This window comes from Pantherophis guttatus, chromosome 3 (genome assembly GCF_059756535.1).
Source record: "Pantherophis guttatus breed Tessera chromosome 3, ASM5975653v1, whole genome shotgun sequence".
NCBI lineage: Eukaryota > Metazoa > Chordata > Lepidosauria > Squamata > Colubridae > Pantherophis > Pantherophis guttatus.
This window is the reverse complement of record NC_142065.1, coordinates 186,432,760-186,455,842: the sequence shown is the minus strand read 5'-3', so window position 1 is coordinate 186,455,842 and position 23,083 is coordinate 186,432,760. Positions and strand designations below refer to the sequence as shown.

The 23,083-nt window shown below is 37.7% G+C and overlaps 1 protein-coding gene across 1 annotated transcript; it reads right to left on the bottom strand.

Moving 5' to 3' along the window:
• Window positions 1-3,835: 3,835 nt before the first annotated feature.
• Window positions 3,836-22,808, bottom strand: LRRC69 (leucine rich repeat containing 69). The gene is made up of 8 exons (XM_034422422.2): window positions 22,597-22,808; window positions 20,716-20,842; window positions 19,734-19,806; window positions 17,309-17,504; window positions 15,293-15,364; window positions 14,728-14,829; window positions 10,379-10,558; window positions 3,836-4,048 (listed from the first exon to the last, which is right to left on the bottom strand). The coding sequence occupies exons 1-8, from the start codon at window positions 22,777-22,779 to the stop codon at window positions 3,935-3,937; spliced, it is 1,047 nt and encodes a 348-aa protein (XP_034278313.2). The 5' UTR covers window positions 22,780-22,808; the 3' UTR covers window positions 3,836-3,934.
• Between the last annotated feature and the right edge of the window lie 275 nt (window positions 22,809-23,083).

Below are 23,083 nucleotides of genomic sequence, written 5' to 3'. Positions count from 1 at the left end.
AGAAAGGATGGAAGGCTGAGTCAACCTTGAGCCTTGGCGAGATTCGAACCTGCAGTAATTGCAGGCAGCTGGTCTTAATAACCAGCTTAATAACAGGGTGCCTTAGACCACTGTACTACCAAGTTTTATTATTACATGAACCTACCAAGGCATGCCCTTCACTGCCTCTGTACCAGCTGGAGTAGCCAAACACTACTGTTTCTAGCAAAGCTTAATATTATCTTATCTGAATTATTCACAACTCTCTAGATCCGTCATGGCGAACCTATGACACGCATGCCAGAGGTGGCACACAGCACCCTCTCTGTGGGCATGCGAACCGGCGCCCCAGTTCATGCGCATACCTCCTGCTGGCCAGCAGGCACGGGGGTGGGACACGTGAGGGGGGGTTGCTCACGCATATGCAGGGGGGCATGCAGGGGGTGTGCATGCATGCATGGGAGCGGGGGTGCAGGGAGCGCATGTGCATGCGTGGTGTGTGTGCATGCGGGGTGCCACGTGCGCATGCATGGGGGGGCGCATGTGCATGTGCTTTGGGCACTTGGTCTGGAAAAGGTTAGCCATCACTACTCTAGATCAAGGGTGTCAAACTCAAGGCCCGCAGGGCCAGCCTGGAAATAGCAAAGGGCTGGCCTGCGATGCCTCTGGCAGCCAAAATGGGGCATGGGGAGGCACATGCAGCCTTCCCCAAGCCCCAAGTTTTTGGCCTGGATGGCCTCCTGCAGCACTTTGTCAGCCAAAATGGTGTGCGGGGAGGCTCTTCTTTTTTAATTTCAGATTTCAAAATCAGGCATATTATATATATTCATGAAGATACGTATAGTGACCACACTGGTTTATTAAAAAAGAACAGTGCCTTATTTCAGGAAGTCATCCTTTAGATTTATTTTTCAAAAAATCACTTTTGTCCTTTATTTTGCTTGTTTTAACTTTTTTTATCATACAAATGGTACCAGTACATGCACACTTTCATATTCAGGTGAAAAATACAGAAAGTAATTGTATTTTTAAAATAAATTTGAATGTAGTGTTTGATTTTAATAGAATATGTATTTCTTGGTTTGGTCCTTTGAAAAGCAAAGTTATAAACAAGCAAACTTTTTTATCCTTCTGAACCTCCTTCAGGTTTGCCCCCTTTTCAGGTTATGTTTGGCCTTTATTTTTTTCTAAGAAAAGATATGCTCAGTCCTTTTGATCAATTCAGTTGCTTCTCAGCACATTCTCCTGTTCATTAACTCTGTCCCATCAGGTCAACCGTCCTCAAGAAACATACTATTCCATCAGACTGTAGTAGACCCATACAGGGTGGAAAGCTAGATCATTCCACGAGCCCAGCTGAGGGAGCAGAAACGAACATACCTTTCTCCTTTGCAATTTTTTTCCTCTTTTCCATTAGATTACAAGTTTGATATTACAAGCATCTTTGATTTCATCAATACCACTTTGAAAACAACTGTGGAAGCAGAGATTTTCTGTGGAAAAATTTTCCACAGGCAAATTTACCATTTTCAATATTATATATTTTAGTGCTTCATGCCTAGCGCACATATTCACCCATTTCCTATCCAACATAGTTTTTATTTTATTTTTATGGAAAAAGGAAAAAGGGAAGAAGCAATGAAAAATTAAAAGCAGAATAAGCAGCTATTTAAGTTTACCCAATTATTCATTTATTGCATTTACAATATATCAAACCTTTCCCAGGAGAGTTCAAACCAGCATATGTGAAGTCTTTTCTAACTTTATCACCATAACACTACTCTCTGTAAGATAGATAAGACTGATAGTAACTAGCCCCAAATCATCCAACGAGCTCTGTGGTTGACTGGAACTTGCTGGTCTAAGACCAAAATCTGTTTTGCAATGGGGTTTGAAACACTGAGCCCCCAATAGGAGTCCCATGTTTTGGAACTTCTTAAAATAGTTGGCAAAGCAACAATAATGGTGAATGTGCACTTATTTGACCTTGCTGAGAAACCATGGTGATTCATGACACCACTTTCAGTTACAAAATAGAACAGCTCTGTGATTTTAATCCATACCTTTGCAGTAGGCTGAAAACAACTTGGGAGAAACTTTTGCATTCGTTTATGGTTGCTTGAGTTTTGCAGTGGCTCTTTTGCATAATTTGCTGTTCTGAAGGTGTAGTTTAAAATATAACAAATCTAATAACCAAATGTTTAAAAAATAAATGCAATACTGTTGTATGAGTTTTCAATAGGAATTCTTTTACTTTTATTGATTGATTGAGTAGAAATTATCGTGGAAAAATAAAACTTTTGCAGAAATTGTCACTAACATCCAGACAGCTTGACTTTGTGCTTAAGGATACAGCAGCTATTAGATTGTTTTAATTCCTAAGGCCACAAAACAGTTTGTACAGCTGCAACTAACCCTAACCCTAAGCAAGGAGTGTGTAAGTGCAGATGTCTGTTTCCGTAGAAGAGAAAGGATCCAAACTATTCAGAAGGAGCTTTGGAATTATTTCCAAATTATTACATTGCAGTTATCTGTTAGCTGGATTATCTGAATGGTAACTTTAAATTTGCTTGAGAGATGTTTTTGACATTTTTTTCTGAATTCCAATCAAAAATGTCCATTCAGAAGAATGGATTAGTTTAACCACCATGTGATTTGCTTAACAACCACAGTGACTCACTTTACAACTGTTGTAAAAATAGTCATAAAATCGAGTCTAGTCACATGGTGTCTCAATTTATGACCCCAACAATTTACAACTGAAATTCCAGGCTCCATTGTGGTTGTAAGTCGAAGGTTGTGAATTCGATCCTAGGTAGAGGCAGATGTAGGGTCTCCTGCTTGGGCAGGGGGTTGGACTCGATTACCTGCAAGGTCCCTTCCAACTCTGTTAATCTGTTAAATCTATTAAATCTGTTCTTACAGTAGGTAGGGATCAGCCGACTGTTTTTGTAAGTTTGGGGAAGTGGAAAAATCATTCAATGCATTCTACAGATATCTATAATTTTGTATGGTTATCTCTTTCCTAATATAAATGCTGAATACAATTTTATTTTTTTTTTAAAAAGTCTGTATTGCTGCATAATTTTTCAATAAAGTTATTGTGCTAAATGGAAAATGTCCACACTTAAGGCAATCACGTGTTTCTACTTATCCTTTCTGCATGACCTCTATATGTAAACTGTAAATGTTTATATTTAAGGTAAGCTTGGTATTCTGTGAGACTATAATTAGTGACATGAGATGAGCATGCTAGTTAAAAATTTGGAAGACTTACAATATAGAAACATTCATAAGAATTTTAAAACCCTTCATATAATAATTGGAAAAGCAAGCAAACAGGCAAATATCTTTAACTTCCTGCTTCCTTACAGAATTTTCCCCCCCAAATTTGTCATGATACACATAGATTTTTGTAATCAATGCACCTAAGAGTGAAGAAATCTCTTATACATGCCATTTCTCTTTAAAATCCTCCAACATGTTTTCTGCAAGTATTGAAAGTTCTACATGCCAAATGTTATAGCCAAGTTATAAACATCTAAAAAAGAAGGATTTAAAGTAAAAGTCAATCACCCCACATATGTTAAAAGAGTCTTTTGCATCATTAAATGCTGACCTAGATTTTCAGAGAGAGAAACACAGAATTTCACATTAGTTTGGGTGGATAGAAGCCAAAAGAAATAATATAACACAGATCAGTTAGCTTACATTATAAAACTTTACCTGAAAGTTAAATAATGCTGCTTGCCCAACTAAATCTACTCTCAGAGATGGAGTCTAGTTTGCCAAAACACATTATCAGCCATCACTTCTCTGAAATTACACTTCCAAAAAAAACTATTAATTTTTAATTAAATACTGATGTAGCAATAAATACTGGCTTCAGGTTTTAAAGGTCTTTGGAAAACTACGATAGCTGCAAGTTGATTGAGGCACTGTTTCACTGTGTGCTCTACAATACAGAGATTCCAAAGAGTTCATGATCACGTTGGTAAAAACAGTTGTATGAACATAGTAGTGACCTCACAGGTAAAAGCTGCAAGTTTTTGCTTGTTTTCATTCGCTTCTAAAAATAAAGAGAAGAAAATGTGACATTTAGGTTACAGAATTTTGCATTTCTTTTTTTGTACATTGTAATTTACTACAAAAAAAATCCCCTTTAATCCCTCTCATAATATAAACACTTCCAAACTTCACATTTTCTGATAAACGATATAAATCATATCTGCAGTCAAGGAGTTTTCTGAAGTTGCCAGGGATTCTGAATATGTAAAGAACAATCTAGTCTAATATAATTAGGCAAGGAAAATGGGCAGTGATGGGATTCAGCCAGTTCACACCACTTCAGGAGAACTGGTTGTTAACTTTCTGAGCAGTTTGGCAAACTGGTTGTTGGAAGAAATCATTAGGGCAGAGAATCGGTTGTTAAATTACTTGAATCCCACCACTGAAAATGGGTCAACAAGAGTCAGAGAAAACAAATTTACTGAATGGCATTTAAAAAGTAGCAATTATCTTGTTTCTCCCAAAATAAGACATCCCCTGATAATAAGCCCAATCGGGCTTTTGAACACATGGCAATAAGGCCAAGCACTTATTTCAGGGTTCAAAAAAATATAAGACAGGGTCTTATTTTAAAGGAAACATGGTAGAAGAGCAGAACCTAAACCTAGAAATCAATATTTCATATTCTGTTGAGGTGGTGTTAAGAAATAAAGTCAGATTTGTTCAGGGTAAGCCTCCAGAATCTTCTTCCTTTTACAATTCCTCCAAAGGGATGTCAGTTTCTATTGTGAAGTACCATACCACATGTGTATGGGTACTATCCATGTTAGTTCCATCCATTCATCCATTCATGTTTCAGGTTTTGCTATCTTTTGTCTCTATTAGAGATTAAATCTCCACTTTAAAAGGACAACAAATCATAGAGATGTTGTTTTTGTGTCGTGTCCTTTCTTGGACAAGATATGTAGTGTACAACAGGACTGCTAGGTCCTGATATGTTTGCCAATGGCTGTGTTCCTTGACCAACACATGAGCTAGGCGTGGAGAAGTACTGAATGGTTTTTATGAAGCTCACATAGATACAAGAATCAAAAGATAGAACACCAAAATATGTTTTTGTCATTCTGAATCAACACCATTTGAAAAAAACTCCAAAGATTAAGAGAACAGCTTTTGAGTCTGAAATTGAAAGAACAAAATTTGAAGCTGATTTTCAAACCATTATTTTCAAAACATTATTTGGGTTATGTTTAAATAAACTATTATTTGAAAAGGGCCACTGCCTGGGATACTATTTGGAGACCAGCTATTGTTGCTGCCATTGTTTAAGGCATTGACAAATCTGGTAAAAAAATATTTCTGAAATGATGACTCACGACATCATGGGTTATCTAGCATCTACTAAAACTCATGTGACCTCAGATTAAGAATCTGATAGACAAAGAGAAGGCAGAGTGATATACACAGAGACACAATCTTTAACCCTCTACATATCTATACTCTACTGCCTTCCTGGAGTCAGTAGATCATGAGCTGCTGAAAATTCAGTCCCACAACTGTATAAATTTTGTTGCTTAGGGAAAGGAGCAAATAAATACTGCTCTCTTTTTAGCCACCATTTAAATGCATGAGGATTATCAACAAATCACAACATACCATGAAGATAGCCTGGACATTTCTGAGGGTTGTTCTAATCTAAATTGTAGGACAAGCAGTTTATAACCCATAACTGGTTTAATTCAGATAATCAATAGGATGAAAAGGAGGAGCAGTTTGGGGCAAAGAACTGAGTAGGCTGGAATGATGTATGACAACAATACCTAGCTCTATCTTGAATTTCTGTAAATGGATGTCCACTTCTTCTATATTAAGAGTAAATATACAATCCAATCAAATAAAAATACATTTCTTCCTTATGCTGAGTAATGCTGCAAATTATTATAATAATAGTTTCCCGTGGTTAGTATAATCACATACATATTAAAACCAGTACCTGTTTTGATTTACTATATTTTTCCTCAGCTTTCCCACAACAACCCAAAGAAGTATTTTGTCCTTTTGACAACCATAGAAGGCCAAAGTCAATAAGCTTTGAAGCCTAATGGAGATTAAATCTGTTTTTCTCACATCTATGTCCAAACTTTTAGTTATCATTCTATTCTACAGATGATTTATATGAAAAATAATACCATTGTTTCCCCCCCCTCCCCATTAACTTGAAACCAGTAAGAAACCAGTAAAATTCAGGATTTTATATTTACAGTGTTAAATATGAAAATGAGTTATATTTTTAGAAATGAAAAATCCTTCAAAATGCCATTGTGTGCTTTCCACTTTATTCACACAAAATGCCAACTCTGCAAAATGAGAACTGAGATATTAAATAAATATTGGTTGGGTCAAAAGAAATTAAGTGCTTGCCTGAGGGAATTGTTTGTTGTGTTTCACAAGCAACTCTCCCATATGGAAAAGACACTCAAATATACCTTGCAAAATGGCATGGAAGGTTTTTTTTAAAGAATCCCATGTGTTCTTGGGAACTTAGCCAGAGTAATTGGGCTGCTTCTCATAAGAAATGTGCATTTGGTAAATGGATACTGAATATCTGTAACTGAGAGAAAATAGATAATTTACAAAAGAAAAAAATATTTTGTTTACATGACGTCAGTTTTCAACTTAGTCCAAGACTTTGTTTATAGAAGTTGTTGTGTAAGACTTTAAACCCCTACTAAAATGTATACATTATATGGGTGGTACTGCTCCTATTCATTATTTCTTATGCAAGAATGTAATCTCTGAAATTAAACAGTAATGTTCTGCTTGTTCTTGTACAAAAGTTCACAAACGCACTGATGTATTTTCACTTCGGGTCGCTGAATTCAACCTCCATTTTGTAATACCCATGTTTAAATTACATGGGGATAAGCCCAAAAATATAAGCACTGTTTGTTTATTTTTATAAAACATTTTTTACTGTAAAACTTATTTCTTGTTATAATTATGTATAAAGTTCAGTGTCCCAGTCAAAGAAAGTTTTGGTATTCCCTGATTTTCTCCCAGAATTTTCTTTTCTGCTCGTTCCCAGTGTTACAGACATGGTCCAGCCATGAAATTGGTCATATAATCAATTACAATATAAATTTAATTTATGCTTGTTAAACTGCTTTCAACTGAATGTATAACTGAACCTTGTGCTATTACTGTACACAATTACATTAATTTTCCTAAATAGACTTCTCCAGGTCCAAAACTTTAAACAACATTGTCTTTCAAAAGCAGTTTTTGATTATATTACTAGATTTTCTATGGAAATGAACGCCCTCAGGCAAGCATATGTATAATTTATTCCCTGTAGAGTTTTTACAACTGCAAAACTAATCAGAATAACCATGAATAAAGAAATGGACTTAATGATAAAATTAAGGCAACTACCCACATAAGCAGGCTTAAGCTTCTAGAGAAAATGATATCAATTTAACAAATAAAATAAAAATAATATTATTTCCCTGTTTTAGATTCTGGTCAATCAGATTTTGAAGCATACTTTAATGTTAAACCCAATTTTTCCTTTATTTTCCAAACATAGTTTTTCTGTTTTCAGGTTCCCTTTTCTACATTTGCATTCACTCCCTTTATATTCTCCTGGGAGGGGGGAAAATACCATATTGCCTAATTTGTATTGCTTTCCAAAGTTTATCCTATATTTGGTGCAGCTACTAAGGTGCTTTATTATTTATGCAAAAATAATACATTAATTTCTATGAAATATCAGTAAATATGATCATATGATCAGCTTTGTAGCATGTTAAATTTTGCCCCTCTATTTGTAGAACAGTGCAATTACTGGTACTGTCATCATCTTCATTCTTGGGTGCTAAGATAGCAATATTAGAATGTGAATGAAGGAATGGTTTTTCTGTACTCTTATTCCAAATCTGTAGAGATTCTCAGTCGTCCAGGTCATGGTTTTCTGGAATGGATTTCCAGAGAAAAATTGCAGACTACAGAAACCAGGAGCATTACTCAGGTGACCCTGAGGACACAGATAAATCCCCAAGTGCTTCAATGACCCTCTAAAAGGATGCAAATGACCAGCTGTCTGTAAGGAATATAAATCCTTCCACTCCCCCTATCCTGTCAGAGCTGAAGAAGCTTCTTGGATGAGAAGCGAAACATCTTCAAAAGAAAAAAAACAAGAAAGTCTCGTTGCCTCCTGAAAAAGCATCTATGGATCTTATTCCAGATGTTAAACTGTATTTTAAGAGCCCTATTCTTAATTTTAGACATACCCCTGCATTCCTAATGACAGGATATTTAATGGAGTTATGCCACCTAAATGTTCCTCTACTTTATTTATAGTTGTACTTTTAAAAAATGAGAAAATCTTTAAACCATTATGTTTTGCTCGTTTTGCAGTTGTATTGTTTTTGCACTGTGTATGTTAAGCCAACTGCTGCTTTCCTAGCTTTTAATCTTTGCCTTCATCTTTGACCAAACCTCTACGCTATTGCTCTTCATTCTATGGAAAAAAGAACGATGGTACCACTGTTGCTATATATGCTGACGGGTTATTTCAAAATTGATTGTGTTACTCATAAAGCATTGTATCCATCTTCTATTTTAATAAACATATTCTGAATTGACCGAACTGTGAAGGCATCAAGGCAGTGGTGGGATTCAGCCAGTTCACACCACTTCGGGAGAACCAGTTGTTAACTTTCTGAGCAGTTTGGCAAACTGGTTGTTGGAAGAAATCATTAGGGCAGAGAACCGGTTGTCAAATTATTTGAATCCCACCACTGCATCAAGGTTATATAAGGGTTCAATATCAGTCTTCTGATTCACATTTGTAAACATTACCAGTGATCTTTGGCATACATTAATGTTTTTTAAACCTCAGCAACTTTAAGATGTGTGGACTTCAACTCACGGTATTCCTCAGCCGGTATGAGTTCACACATTTTAAAGTTGTCAAGGTTGAGAAACACAGTTGTACAGTAATCTCAAGGAAACCATTATCTCAGTGTAACCTAAAACAAGACTATAGGTAGCCTCGACCTATAGTGAGTTTTGCCCCATTTTACACTTTTCTTGCCACAGTTGTTAAGTGAATCACTGAAACGGTTAAGTTAGTAACACGGCTGTTAAGTGACTCTGACTTCCCCATTGACTTTTCTTGTCAAAAGGACACAGAAGGTGATCACATGTCCCCAGGATACTACAACAGTCATAAATATGAACCAGTTGCCAAGCATCCAAATTTTGGTCCCCATGAACATAGGGATGCTGCAATGGTTATAAGTGTGAAAAACAGTCTTAAGTTACTTTTTTCAATCCTGTTGTTACTTTGAAGGGTCACTAAATGAACTGTTGTAAGTCAAGGACTACCTGTATGCTGTATCGATAAATTGCTACTCTGGAGAATGTGATAATGAAAAACAATATAAGGTCCAAATTAAGAAATTATGGCTGCACTCATACTTACCTGAGAGTATGTATGATGTCAGTGGAGCTTACTTTTGAGATACTATACCTATTTTGCACTCCTAACTGAATAAATCGATTTTTAAAAAGCACAGAATAATCAAAAAGAGCAAAATTTATAGGAGTATAAATAAGATCTGGTTGGCCATTGATAGAAAATTAGTTAGCAACCATATGGAGTCTTTCCTTAATTTGTCAGGATTCTGCTTATGTTTGGAAGCCAATTATTATTATCAATGAATGCAGAAGAGAAACTAAGCATTTAGAACTGCATAAGAAAAGCATGCAGCAATAAAATCTAGTTAAAGTCTTAAAATTGCAGTGCATCCATCTTTAAAAATGTATAGTGAAGAGCCTTGGTGGTGCAGTGGTTAGAATGCAGTACTGCAGGCCAGTGGTGGAATTCAATTTTTTTTACTATCGGTTCTGTGGGCGTGGCTTGGTGAGCATGGTGTGGCTTGGTGGGCGTGGCAGGGGAAGGATACTGTAAAATCTCCATTCTCACCCCACTCCAGAAGGATTCTGCGAAATCTCCATTCCCACCCTACTCCAGGAGAAGGATTCTGCGAAATCTCCATTCCCACCCCACTCTGGGGCCAGCCAGAGGTGGTATTTGCCAGTTCTCCGAACTACTCAAAATTTCCGCTACCGGTTCTCCAGAACCTGCTGAATTTCACCCCTGCTGCAGGCTACTTCTGCTGACTGCCGGCTGCCTGCAATTTGGCAGTTCAAATCTCACCAGGCTCAAGGTTGACTCAGCCTTCCATCCTTCCGAGGTGGGTAAAATGAGGACCCAAATTGTTGGGGGCAATATGCTGACTCTATAAACTGCTTATAGTGGGCTGTAAAGCACTGTGAAGTGGTATATAAGTCTAAGTGCTATTGCTATAGTATCAAAGTAACTTACCTGTTTTATATCTATGAAGCGCACGCATTCTAGCCACATACTCAGAAAGCTGTGTCCACAATGTGCACATTCTTGTCTCTGGGAAAGCAAATTCTGTGCTTGTGGGTTTTGTTTTACTGCTCTGCATAAAAAAGGGTTTTTGTTCTCCAGCTGAGTAAAAATAAACCTTGCTGTTATTTCCTGTGGATTTAAAAGACAAAATAGTAAATATTATTGACAAGAATTGTAATAGAAATTTAAATATGTCACTTGAAGTTTTAATTTAGAAAAATTATACACCCGTCTTTTTAACTGCACAGTGCAGCTGAGGAAAAATACAACAAAACCATTATTAGAACATAATTAAGAAGGAAGACAAAAAAAAGTTGAAAACCAGTAGAGACTTCATACTAAAACATCAAAAATTCTGCATCGGTATGAATGCTTGTAACCCCCTTCAAACTTAATAAGGAGACAGATTGTAATTTTTTCCAGCAGCAATTTGTTTCTTAGCATGGTCCCTGCTAAGGGAAAGAAAAAAGTAACTACTAATGTTAAATGCATCTGTGCTGAAATCTGCAGAATGTGCTCCAATCAGGGGTGGGATTCTACCAGTTCACACCGGTTCACTAGAACCGATTGTTAACTTTCTAAGCAGTTTGGAGAACTGGTTGTTAGAAGAAATCTCCTTTTGTTTTTTTCCACTTTACAGGGTTAATTCTGTAAGGAATTACAACATTCTGGTGTTGCTTCTAGCCTAATCTTTATTTCCCTGCTTACAGAAACTGCCTCTCCTTTAACCCTTATTACATTCTAGGCGTACGCCTAGACTTACTGTCTCCAGAGGTTTTTTTTTCCTTTGCTTGACTTTCTTAAAGGGGAAGGGTTGTTTTAAGCTTTTTAAACTGCTTTTGGGAGGAAATACTCCCCTGTTGGAGTTCTTCTAGTCGATATGCAATGATCAGCACTTTGAAGAAATAATTGAATAACGAATCAGAGCTGGCAGAAAGATTTTAATGACAAAGAAATAAGATGAGTGACATTCAGCAAGGCTTCTTGGCTAGCTAGAAAGATTGACATTCAAACTTCAAAAGAGTATAGATACCCTTTCTGACTTTTGGTCTAAAACTAGTTTTTGGTGAAGTTTAATTTTGTGCTTGGTGATGTTTAATCCTGTGTTTATTGATGGGATAATTTTCCCTATTCCCTTTGTTTGGAAGAAAAAATGTTAATCTCTAATCCTGAAAAGAAGCAGCTTCAGAAATCTGGCTAGTTCCTGTGTCTATTTGTTCTGGTAATTGGTTTAACAAGCAACAGCTACTGTGTTTGCTCCTTTGCTTCATTCTGGAAAGCTTAAATGACCTCTCTGCTAAAGGGTTTCACTTTATGAGCAAGAGTTGGCTGCTGATAGTTATCATTGCATTTTAACTATCAATTACTAAAGGTACTCTGGCACCCTGCCTGATTTGTAACTCTAGCTTGCAGGTATTTCTATTTTCTAATCTAATGTTTGATATTTTGCAAGCAAAGTAGCTTTTTGTATTTTTGTACAGGTAATCCTTGATTTACAACAGTTCATTTAGTGACCATTCAAAGTTACAATGGCACTGAAAAAAGTTTTTCACACTTACGACCATTGCAGCAAACTGTCATTAGGGCAAAGAAGTGATATCGAGTTGGCCACACTCACCTGGTCACATGAAGCACCACAGTTGTGAAATGAGTGACACGGTTAAAAATGCTGCAACGGGCATAAATGTGAGGACGGTCATAAGTGCAAATCCCTATGCACATAGGGACTAGCCAGAGGGCTGAAAAAAGTGATTTCTGACTGGTCCTTGCACTTTTGACCGGTCCTCACACTTACGACTGTCCTCATATTTTACGTATTGTGCCCTATCTTGTCACAGCGGTGAAGAAAAGCACCGCAGTTATGAAATGAGTGACATGGTTGTAAAGAATGCTGCAACAGGCATAAATGTGAGGACGACCGCAAGTACAAGGATCGGTCAAAAGTGTGAGGACTAGTCAGAAATCACTTTTTTCAGCCCTCTGAGTAGTCCCCAGAAACATAGCCATGCCCAACCGGTCACATGACCATCTAGCCACGCCCACCCGGTCACATGACCACCAAGCCACACACACCCCAAATAAGCCACACCCACAGAACCAATTGTTAAAAAAATTGAATCCCACCACTGGCTCCATTGATATCTAAAAGCGTGGAGCAGACTATGTGGGAATAGCAATAGCACTTTGACTTACATACCACGTCACAGTGCCTTACAGTCCTCTCTAAGCAGTTTACAGTGTCAGCATATTGGCCCCAATAATCTGAGTCCTCATTTTACTGACCTTGAAAGGATGGAAGGCTGAGTCAACTTTGAACCTGTGAGATTCAAGCTTCTGAACTGCTGGCAGTTGGCAGTCAGCAGAATTAGCCTGCAATACTGCATTCTAAACACTGCGCCATCACAGCTCTTAGAATACGTAGGTAAATCTGTAGATGGCTGGACTTTAAGCCATGTAATGTTTTACGCACCAGTGGGAATACTTTGAATTGAGGGTGGAAGGCAACCCATATCCAATAAGGCTGTTTCAATACATGGATTGTGTGGGGCCTTTGAGGGACACCACTCAGCACTCATGCTGCTGCATTCTGAACAATTTCCAGGCTTTTTTTAAAGGAATGCACACTTGATTTAATAGGAGCCCATTTGGTGTAGTGGTTAAGGTACCAGGGTAGAAAACAGGATACCATGAGTTCTAGTCTTGCCTTAGGCACAAAGCCAGTGGGGTGACCTTGGGCCTGTCATTCTCTCTTAGCTCTAGGAGGAAGGCAAAGGCAAACTATTTATGAAATCTTGCCAAGAGACTTGTTCAGGCAGTTGCCAGGATCAAGACTGACTCAGATATAGTCATTGTTCCCTCAAAAAAATAACCACCCAATTTATCAGCTGAACCTGATAAAAGGTCCTCTAGGGACACGGTGGCTCAATGGCTAAGACGCTGACCTTGTCAATCAGGTGAGCTCCTATTACTTGTCCCAGCTTCTGCCAACCTAGCAGTTCGAAAGCACGTAAAAAATGCAAGTAGAAAAATAGGGACCATTTTGGTGGGAAGTTAACAGCGCTCTGTGTGCTTTTGGCATTTAATCATGCCGGCCACATGACCATGGAGACGTCTTCGGACAGCACTGGTTCTTTGGATTTGAAAGGGAGATGAGCACCGCCCCTAAAGCAGGAAATGACTAGCACATATGTGTAGGGGAATCTTTAACTTTACCTTACCACCCATTCCTTAAAAGTTTTCTTCCTCCTGAGAGGATAGCATTTACATTTAATAAATAGTGTATAGTGTGTAGCAGGGGTGAAATCCAGCAGGTTCTGACAGGTTCTGGAGAACCGGTAGCGGAAATTTTGAGCAGTACAGAGAACCGGCAAATACCACTTCTGGCTGGCCCCAGAGTGGGGTGGGAATGGAGATTTTGCAGTATCCTTCCCCTGCCACGCCCATCAAGCCACACCACACCCACCACGCCACGCCCACAGAACCGGTAGTAAAAAAATTTGGATTTCACCACTGGTGTATAGCAAAAATGCTCCTTCCTTCTGAATTATTGGCTTATTCATACATTTTACTGAGTTATAAGATGTCTTCTTTTATTTTAGTGTGAACCCATCTAGTTTATTTCATAAATCATTATTTATATGGTTTGGTGTTACATGAAACCAATTGTTCACTGGGCCATGTTTAAAACAAAGGATAATTTAGGACTACACTTCAACCCAACCACTGTTTTAATTGATGTTTTAATCATCTCAAACTCATACAATTAAGGATTTTAGTACTATGCTAAATCATTTCAATCCATTTAACTTGAAAATTAATATACAGTACTCATATAATTAACAATAACTTTCAACATATACTACTACAGGCTACAAAATAGTTATCTGAAATTGTTTGAATGCCAAAATATAAATTTGAAATCTAGGGAAAACATCATGCTAAACAGGGGTGAAATCCAGCAGGTTCTGACAGGTTCTAAAGAACCGGTAGCGGAAATTTTGAGCAGTTTGGAGAACTGGTAGCAGAAATTTCAAGTAATTCGGAGAACCGGCAAATACCACCTCTGGCTGGCCCCAGAGTGGGGTGGGAATAGAGATTTTGCAGTATCCTTCTCCTGGAGTGGGGTGGGAATGGAGATTTTACAGTATCCTTCCCCTGCCACGCCCACCAAACCATGTCCACCAAGCAACACCACGCCCACCAAGCCACGCACACAGAACCGGTAGTAAAAAAAAATTGGATTTCACCACTGATGCTAAAACAATAGTTTCTTGAACATGTACTTCTGTATTAATAACCTTAAGAGTGAGAATGTCCTCTTCTTGTATGGCACTAACTGGTTTTTTCTGAAGCAATGGATTATCTTCACAGTAAAGTTCTTCAAGCTGAAGGTATCCCATCTGTTTAAATAATAAAATAACATTTTAAATATAAAACAATATATTTAGTGTTTTCCCATTAACATCATTTATTTGCTATACATCTTAGGCCTATAGTTTGGTTTTGCCCCCTGACAATTTTCAATTTGTTTTAGCAAGCCTTTGATCAGGCTGATTTTATCTGAAATTCTTTACCATCTAATTTTGTGTAAACTTATTAAACTTTACTAAGCAACTGTGTCTTTCTACAACAACAAAATGGTAAAATTCATGTATAAAAACAAATTGGTGAGACTCAAATGCAATAACAGCATAAACATAATTACAAAAGTATAATATCAAAAGTCAAGTAAGGGTCCTTGATATATTTATATGGCACTGTTGGAAATGCATTATACTTGAGTATTTTCTAGGCCAGCCATTAGACTTCAATAGAAGACTGGTTGGAGAGGTTTCCACCAAAGAGATTAACAATCGTACTTACTGCTATGGGAAAAATCTGAATATTATTTCCTGCAACATCAAGAATCTTAAGACTCTCCAGCTTGCAGATTCCCTAATTAAAAATGATAAATATGAATTAATAATATTAAAATAAGTGCCCTTCAGCGCAAACCTAAGTAGACCTACTTTGATGTTCTGCAGTGTTCCCGAGTGAATGTGCATAAAGTTACTGAATTCCTGGAATGTATTTCTAGAGTATCCCCAGAAGTAATCATCAAATTTTAATTTTAATGTGAAAGAAGGAACAATTATCATTAAAGATTGAAGAATAACATGGAGAATAATTACATGGAGAGTATATAATTATTAATTATATACAATTTAATTATGTTTAAATGTAACCTAAATTATATTAAATTTAGTTTTTTTGCTGTACAGTATCATTATTTGGTCCAATCATTGTCTAGGGGTGCAGGGGTGTCAAACTCATGGCTCATGGGCCAGTTGCATCATGCACTGGCCATGCTGACACCCAGTGACAATGTGAGTTTGACACCCCTGTTTTAGAGAGTCGCTGAGGCCACCTGGAGGGTCACCTCAGTAGTGCAAATGGGTGTGGAGCCTTCATGGAACTGTTGAAAGGACTGTGTCATAAACTGGAAATAGATGATGTCATATCTGGTCTGGGCTGAGGATTGTTCTATCACCTATGAGGCCATCTATGTCAAAATTGAATAGCCCTCACTCAACAGAGGGGAGGGCAGGGTTCAGACTGGATCGCCCGATCCGGTAGCGATTGTGGCGGGTGGTTCGGAGAACCGGTAGCAATCGCGGTGCGAGGCTCTGCCCACCCGCCCGGTTGTCGTTACTTCTTGGTTTTAACCAAGAAGTAATGTGTTTTGTACCCTCTGCACATGCGCAGGTGGTTTTGCTGTTTTGCTTTTAAAAGTAAAAATAAAAAGGCTCTGACGATCACAGCTGAGCTGCACGATCGTCAGAGCCTTTCTTTTACCTTTTAAAAGCATTTTTTTACAACCTCTTCGGATCACAGCATCCTCTCAGTCACATGATCAAAATTCAGGTGCTTTGGAATTGGAATGTATTTACAACTGTTGCAGCATCCCGGAATCATGTGATCTCCATTCAACACCTTCCCAATCAGGTTCCAACAAGCAAAGTCAATGAGAGAAGCTGGATATGCTAAACACCACAGGTTTCACTTAACTGCAGTGATTTGCTTAAGAAACACAGCGAAAAAGTTGTAAAATTGGGCACCACTCAGTTAATAACCGCTTTACTTAACAATGGAAATTCTAATCCTAATTGTGTACATAAATCAAGGACTACCTGTACTTTGCATCAGGGGTGTGTTCTACTTACCTTTACTACCGGTTCGCAACGGGAGCGTGCATGTGCATGCACAGAAGTTTCTGCGCATGTGCAGATCATCAATTATGATGTCCGGGTGGGTGGGCAGAGTCTCCCGCCACTTTTACTACCGGTTCGATAGAACCGGACATAACCAGGAGCAACCCACCACTGCTTTGCATAAATAAAACCTTTGACTGTTATTTCCCTAAATTGGGCAATATCCCCAACCTTCTGGGCATCAGGGACCAGTTCCATGGAGAGAGGTTTTTCCATGGACTGGAGGGGGCGTGGTTTTGCATGCTGCCTGCATCCCGCGGATGGGCTTTCGCTTGTTTTCACGGCCCAGATTCTGTCATGCTGCAGCTCGGTGCTGGTCCATGGACTGCTACTGGGGATTCCTGGTTTAGGGTATACCTGCTGCATATTTACATACCAAATAACAGAACTGATCATTGCAACTTTTAAGATGAGTTAACTACAAGAATAGACAAAAGATCACCTTGCAGTAGAGTGAAAAACTTCACCCCTCCAAATGTTGCTGAAGAAGAGTCTCCAAGCTCCATCATCATTGGCTCTTTCAATTGAGCGTCTGAAGGCCTGTTTCATTTCCCTATCCAGTTCCTAAAGGCATGGCTTTTTTAATGATCACAATATAGTACATTGTTTTCCAAGCATAGCTACTCACATCAGGGAGTGATTCTATTTTATTTCTTGATAAAATCAAGATCTTGAGTTTTTTCAGATGTTGGATGTCTTCAGGTAATGAGGTGATGAAATTGTGGGATAAGTGCAGTTCATGCAAATTCTGAAGGTAACAAAATTCCTTGGGAATCTTTTCCAATTTGTTATTCTCTAAACTCACACATTCAAGATTTTCAAGCCTATTGGAAGAAAGTATTTGAGGATATTGGCTTTTAAATATTTAACAACTGTTTATAAATGATGGCCTCTAATGTTTGCATATAAATCAATTTTAATGAAATTACTTATAGCATATTCTCAAATCAGCCTTTTTAGCCTTCAGCAGATATCAACTCCAATAATTCAACTCCACCACCTTGGCTGGATATTATGGGAATTGATATTCAATTTACCACTATTGAACAACCTATCTATATACTACTTGTTTTGTTCCTGTAACCTATAACTAGACAAAATATTACATCATAGACCCACAATTTTTGAACCAAAATATCTCAAATGGGCTCACTTACAGAATGGGTCCAAAATCTAGGACTCAAGACTTCTATAGAATTGAAATTTGACAAATTTTATAAAATCTTTTATGATATAAAATGGTCATAAAACACTTTATGACAGAGTACAAAATGTCATAAAACATTTCCTATATCTATGCTTATGACTGTTCTATACAGCAACATGGGCTATTTTCAAGGCAGATACATCTTTGAATGTTTCCCAGTTTTTCCAGAGAAGGCAGGACATCAGAAGTTCTGCCATTGTTGAAGGCATTGAGGAATATGGTAAGGAAATAACTCTGAAATGATAACCCAAATGTTAGGAGTTGTCTAGCAGCTACTAAAACTCTTGTTCCTGTAATATTTAACTGGATGAAACAATGCATCATAGGGCAATCTTTTTTCAACCAAAGTATATCATATAGGCTAACTTACAGAATGTGTCCAAATGTGCAACACATGGCTCCCATGGAATTAAAATTTGGCAAATTTTATAAAACAGTTTATAAAAATTATAATATATTATATGGCCTCACCTTGGTTTACAGTATTTAAGCAACAGAAAAGTGATCTGGATCAGTGTTTCTCAATTTTGGCAACTTTGAGTTGTGTTGACTTCACCTTCTAGAAATCCCCAGCCAGCATAGAGTTATAAAGTTGCAAGGTTGAGAAGCACTGATCTACTGTAGATAAATGGAATGATGTATAAATATCTTTTTTCAGCTACCATCTGAAACTCTGGACGTAAATAATTTACTATATTCTATTGTTAAATGTAACATCAAATATAAACTTACCTCACATTTCATTCAAAAACAAAGGGACCTATTTTCCCCCCACAACCACCCTTTGAGGCAAGCTGAGCTAAGAGAGAATGACTGACCCAAAATCATTCACTCAGATTGTATGACTGTTCCAGGTTGTTTGGAAGATCCAAACTTGGATCTTCCTATTCTAAACCCAACACTTTAGCCATTACATTGCACTGCCTCTTGTAATATGGCTCTCCTTTAATGCTAATCTAAGAGTTTGTGTCCTTCCTATTGCCTTAGGAAAAGTATTTATATTCTTTGTTAATAGCTTTTCTTGTAAAATAAACATATATTCCCTCAACCACACACATACAGTCCAGTCTTCAAAATGTTAATAGGAATTACAGCAAGATTATAGCTATATACGTATAATATTGTTATTCAATAAAAGAAAGCTCCTACAAATCAAGTGTGCCTACTACAGTAAAACAGTCTGGATTAAATTATATTTGAAAATTAAGCAAAGATTGTAAAATGCATTGTATGGTGAAATAGTATGAGAAAGATATGGACTTATCTCAACACAGTGGCATCCATAGGTGGCAGCAATGAGGGTCAGACTGTTATAAAGAGCAAGAGAGATCATCCCACAAGCCCTGTTGTACCTGCCTTAGAATCAGAGGTGGGTTTCAGCAGGTTCCAACCAGTTCTGGAGAACCGGTAGTAGAAATTTTGAGTAGTTCGGAGAACTGGTAGTAAAAATTCTGACTGGCCCCGCCCCTATCTATTCTCTGCCTCCCAAGTCCCAGCTGATTGGGAGGAAATGGGGATTTTGCAGTAACCTTCCCCTGGAATGGGGCGGGAATGAAGATTTTACAGTATCCTTCCCCTGCCACACCCACTGAGCCACACCCACCAAGCCACGCCCACAGAACCGATAGTAAAAAAAAATTGAAACCCACCACTGCTTAGGATGTCTCACACACATAGAGGCATAGCAACAAAAGGGGTGGAGCTTGCAGCATCACATTGCAACACTGCTTTCATCATTCAAATCCTGCTTGCTGCTGCTCACAAAAATAGTGACGAGTTATTAAAACTAACTTATCCATTACAGCCAATTCAGGCAAAACCTCATCCTGATATTTATCAAATTTACCTGCAAATCTCTGGAGGAAGATAATTTAGTTGGTTCTTGTTCAGATTGAGAAGTTCTAAATTCTTCAATTCATCTATAAACAAACATGGCCTTCAAATAAAGCTTTTGTAGAGATACGAAGTCCTATATTATACCTATTCTCCTAATGTTCCATTTTATTTGTATATCCCCTTTGTTCATAATACTATTTTTAAGTAACCAAGAGTACATTTAATTAAATAATTTGATGTAAGTACCATTTTGCTATGTATTTATCTTTTTGATCTTCATTTCTACTAAAAAAAAATCTATTTTGTAAGAGCAGGTGCAGAATTCTGAGGACTACTTTTGGGAGTTTCAAGGATCACACAGAACCTCTGTTTATCTGTTTCTGTTTCTGCATCTCTGCATAAGCTTTGTTAGGACCAGTTTCAGTTGAAGATGAACTACTGGCAACAAAGAATGCTTAGAGGATGGAGTCCCCAGTGATAGACAGATAAAGCAGCTTACAAGTAACAACAACTGTTAAAAGGAACATAATAAACATTTTAAAAAAAAACCAGAATCCTTTTCAACAAGCATAGACATGAATGGGGAAGAGTGAATTTGGAGTAGATTTTTTTGGGATGATGACTTTGTAGTTTTTTTTCTTTCTCTCATAGAAGATTCTTTAAAATCCCCCAAAGTAGATATCATTTTAGAAAATGCATTTCTCTTTTCTCATGATGGATTTTTTTTCTGAGATTGCATCAGTTAAAACATTGATAATAAAATATCTCTCTGTTAAAACTATTCATTTCCTTCATATGCTAACTTACACAACAGATGTTATTATGCACTTGAATGGACATGTAAATTAAAAGTTATTTCAGTACAATGGGATGAGGAGAGAGATTTCATTTTATAGATTTGTGGCTGAGTAAATAGTATAGCACATATGTGGCTATATATCTGTTGTATAGTAGATAGAATATCTGACTTTGAACACATGATATGCTCTTACCAAATATTAAAGGTGATATTTTGGTGATCTTGTTTCCAAACAAGTAAAGCTTTTGCAGAGATATGAGATATTTCAATTGCTCTGGAACTTCCTCAAAATTATTATTTCCCAAATTTAGTACCTTCAACTACAATCAGATATTTGATTAAATAGTGTTAATCAGTTCTCTAAGGTTGAAAAAAGACACTCATGTACATTAGTAGTACCTAATTTTGAACTATCATGTTAAGAGCTGAAACTATCCCGTGATTCAAGTATACAACAGAAATTCTCTCTCTTAAAACAAAATTGGGCATTATTGTCAGTTAGCTTGAAATTGAGAAATGGGCCACAAGCAAAATCCTACATTATTATAGCAGGATAACCAAGTGGCATGGAATTATCAGAAAAAAAGATTTTGTATAGAATAGAATGGCATGCAAATTCCTTTGAATACTTCTTATAATTTTATTAAAGAAATACCCTGTTTTTCATTCAGGAGCTCAAAGTATGGATGAATACAGTATTTATTTTTTTTATTTGTATCCCACCTTTATTATTTTTACAAATAACTCAAAGTGGCAAACATTATTCTACTATTTTCCCCACAAGAACCCTGTGAGGTGGGTTAGGCTGAAAAAGAGTGACTAGCCCAAAGTTTCCCACCTGGTTATCATGACTTAAGTATAGTTAAGCACCGGTATTATGTTTGGTACAATGAAATTTTATATCAAGTAATACTGCAGGGTTGACATGTTGCCCTAAATCCAAGTTTGTTAATAAATTAGCTGGCTCACACAACATAGTGATCTATAAGCTATGAATTGCAAACCATGATAACAAAGGAGTCATACATGCAATGGATGAAGGTATCTATCTTAAGCTACAGTAATATGACTTTGCTGAATGGCTGTGGAGAATCTCAACCATTCAGATCATTGTTGTCCCAAAAGTGCTTTTTCCAAACGGCAACTAGACTTTCTTAGTTTTTTCTGTGAAAACGTTTTGCTTCTCATACAAGAAGCTTCTCCAGTTTCAGATGATATTTAGATTTTTGCAATCCCCGTAAGTAGCCTTTATTTAGAGGAGATGTTTAAACTGAAACTTTAACAATGGTCAAATGTTGATTCTGCCATGGGTTTACACTATTACAATTACAGCATATTTATTCGCTCACAAAGTAACATTTTATCACACACACACAAAATGCTGTGCAGCAAAATGGTTAAAACAGTACTCCGTAGTTCTCAATCGTTCCAAAGATGATGCTCAAAAGTGCTAAAATCATATCTGTTTTTTTTTCAAAAGGAGAAACACTCATTTTAAAATGCTTCTTCATTCCATGTCAGAGGATAACTATTCCTGCCTTCACCACAGTCACATTCTCCCGCTTTAACACTACACAAGGAAACTAATTTTCTTATTTGGAAAAAAAAAATATTACAAACTATATTAATTTTTTTTTCAATGAAGATTTCCAACAGTGTGGCTTACAAAGCTGTTCTGGATTGAAAAAAGTATCCATTCAAAATTCAGCAGTACCTTGATTACAGCTGAGATTACCGAGATCGAAATTATGAAACAATTTTGTTACAACAGCAGTTCAGTGTAATAATTAATACAGATTGTTTTTTTAAAAAAAATCCAAGAACGGCATGAATGTTTTTCCCCCCTGTTCTTTCCTTGCAAATATCAGAGCTTCTCTAGTATGGAAGAACGGTGATTGCTGCAGGAGATCATTCCGTAGCAATGCAAGAAAAGCCTGGCTGGACCAGTCACAGACCTCTTAAACCAGCATTCTGGATAACAAAGCTTACAAGCAGGGTAAGTGAGTGATAACCCTGCTCCACAAATGCAGTCCCAAGCCAGGATCTCGCCCTCGATCCACCCACCCACCCTCACCCGGCTCAGAGCCTCCATTTCGTGAGAGAGACTGAACAGTTGGTTGTCTCGCAGGCTGAGGCGCTCCAGGTTGCTCAAGTTGGCCAAGCCCCGGGGCGGGTGCTGCAGCCCCCGACGTGCCAGAGAGAGCGAGCGAGTCCCGGAGCCGCCCCGCAGCACGCGAAGCAGCTTCCCTTCCGCCATCTGCGGACTGTCCTCCAGCCCGACCACGTCGCTGTGGAAACGGTAGAACTTTAAAAAGTTCTTTCCTCCCGTTGTCGTGGAAACGCCGAAGCCTCAGCTCGTTCTATGGGCGGGGACAGAACTGTGGCGATTGTTAGCTCGGCGATCATCTGTCACAATCATTCATCAGTGTTAATTCATGACGAATACTATATATTTATTAGTTTGATTTATATGCCGCCCTTCTCCGGAGACTCAGGGCGGCTTACAATGCTTTTAAGCAATAGCCTTCATACTTTTGTATATACCTGCTTAGTAGGGCTTT